Below are 2,559 nucleotides of genomic sequence, written 5' to 3'. Positions count from 1 at the left end.
GTCAAGTGGAAAAGCAGTAGCATCTTCTCTCCCTTTATTATTTACCATTTGACATCCATTTCTCTATCCATACTCTCATTTTACCAACCAGTCCAAAATTTTGAGATAGTCACATGAAATTATAGCTAATGCTTCAGACTGGGTTGGGGAAAATAAATGCTCTCTAGTCCAAGAGGAACTTCATCAGTTGATGCATTTTTCATCTCTCTGAAGAGGAATTGTCTCTCTCTGAATGACAGATTCTGTTCTCTTATGACCACTTCCTCTCATATGTCAGGATCACAGCTCAAAAAGGTGGGTATCAGCTTCACTAAGTTTGTTATAATGCTGTGTTGATAGAAAGAATTGAGGTGAGCCCATCAGGAGAGAGGTAGTCTTCCGTAGAAACCCATTAGTAAGCTAAGTATGGTTGATGAAGTCGGGACTTCATTATATGGTAACTGCTGTGTTTGGTCCCCCATTCACAACCAATCTGCTTAGCATGTTTGCTTTCATGATGATGTAAACAATGGTATAGAGTCAATAGAAACGACACCTCACAATCTGAATTTTGATCTGCTCACAAGGCAGTGAGATGCAGTGTAATGCTCTTTCACAAGGTAAGGCAATGCAAGCCATTCTGAAATCTTAGCCATTGCTACTGTAACATAACTGAGGCTCTATGCTGTACTGTGTTGCCAGAATTCTAAAATAGTATATCATATTTTATCATGGCTACAATATGCCCATCAGGGCACATATATGAGTTGTTAGAACTTAGTTATAGAAATAGACCCTGCACTGGATTATCTCCTAGAGATAAAATTAACAGTAAGTGTTCTGGGCACATGTAAGGTACATATAGCTACATTGCAAGGGATCATATTTAAAGAGTTAGAAGACTAAAAAATGCTTGAGGAATAGTAGTGCTTGGAGAGAATCCACACAACACAAAATCAACATAGGAAGGCCGGTTGGTCCCAGCCCTTGGGAGACAGAGGCAGGTGGTTGTCTAAGCCTTTGAGGGCAGGCTGGTCTACAGATCTAGAATAGCAAGGCTATACAACCTAATCCATCATACACACACACACACACACACACACACACACACACACACAAATCAACACTGGATCTGCTAAGAGACTTTGTCAATTATATTTCATTATAAAACACAAGGAAATACAAAATAAATATGTATCTTCAAACAATGAAGAAAGTGGTAAATTTATGTAATATATTTCATTTTAATATGACTTGGGTGTTATGGATGCCAATTTGTCTTATAAAATAAATTGGAGATTCAAATCTGTCCTATTAAATGGTGAATAAAACTTTATTCAGCAAAAATTTAGATGTTTTCATTTATTTTCAAGACTGAGACATCTCTTAAAAAATACATGCCGGAGGGCCACTTTTACTTCTTTATTCCTCAGGCTGTAGATCATTGGGTTGAGAGTGGGTGTCACAAGATTGTTCAAAATCTGAATGATTGCACTAAGCAATGGGCTGGGACTGGGCTGTAGGTAGATGATGATGACTGGTCCATAAACACAGACAATGGCTGTGAGGTGGGCACTACAGGTGGAGAAGGCTTTCCGCCTGCCTTCTGTTGAGCGGATTTTTAAGATGGAGATGCCAATTCGAGTGTAGGACACAACAATGAGAAAAAAACAAATGAGAGACAAAAGACCAACGTTTGTAAAGCCTACCTTCTGTGCTAGGGAGGGGTCCTCACAGGCCAGGAGTAACACTGCAGGCATGTCACAGAAGTAATAGCCCACCTCACTGGGGCCACAGTAGGGCAACTGGAAAGTGAGGGATGTTAAGATAATGGAGGGCACACAGCCGCTCATCCAGGTCCCTGTGGCCAAGACACAGCACACTCTGTGGTTCATGATGACCGTGTATCTCAAAGGGAAGCAAATGGCAACAAAGCGGTCATAGGCCATCACTGTGTACAGGAAGCACAATGTGTAACCCAGACAATGATAGAAGAAGTGTTGTACAACACAACCCTGGAAAGAAATCCCTCTACCCTGTCCTGAAAGATATGACAACATCTTTGGAGCTGTTGTGGAACAGAAACCCAAGTCAAAGATGGAGAGGTTTCCCAAGAAAAAGTACATGGGTGTGTGGAGTCGCTGGGAGGAGATGACTGCAGTAAGAATGAGCAAGTTTCCCAGGAGGGCACAGGCATACAGTGCTGAGAACAGGAAGAGCAGGACCTGCTCCAGGTCTGCTGTCTCAGGGATGCCCAGCAAGGTGAATTCTGTCACCATGGTGTGGTTTGTCATGTTTATGGAAGAATCAGCTCCTGGAAGTCTGTGGAAAGATGTAAAATTTATTATGTATGTGGATTAGATGAGTTTAATTCACCAGGGTGGAAGAGAAAAAGATAGTGGTATTTACAGAAAGATGTTCTAGACAGAATTACCTTTCCTGCTGACAGGGTATCTTTGTGTAGTTAGCCCCCTAATTGCAGATAATGGTGCTTAAAAATCTCAGTCCGAAGATAACTTACAGGGAAATTGTAGAAGGTGTCTTAACAACCCCATCCAGAAATTAACTTCCAAGGTTACT

General features: G+C 41.3%; 1 protein-coding gene across 1 annotated transcript; it reads right to left on the bottom strand.

The window, feature by feature from the left end:
- Positions 1 to 1,337: 1,337 nt before the first annotated feature.
- LOC131914230 (putative olfactory receptor 10D4) lies at positions 1,338 to 2,276 on the bottom strand. The gene has a single exon (XM_059266821.1). It carries the CDS (start codon positions 2,271 to 2,273, stop codon positions 1,338 to 1,340), a length of 936 nt encoding a protein of 311 aa, XP_059122804.1. The 5' UTR covers positions 2,274 to 2,276.
- Positions 2,277 to 2,559: the final 283 nt, after the last annotated feature.

Source organism: Peromyscus eremicus, chromosome 7 (genome assembly GCF_949786415.1).
Source record: "Peromyscus eremicus chromosome 7, PerEre_H2_v1, whole genome shotgun sequence".
NCBI classification, from domain to species: Eukaryota; Metazoa; Chordata; class Mammalia; order Rodentia; family Cricetidae; genus Peromyscus; species Peromyscus eremicus.
The sequence above is the reverse complement of the archived record's forward strand: the minus strand, read 5'-3'. Positions and strand labels throughout refer to the sequence as shown.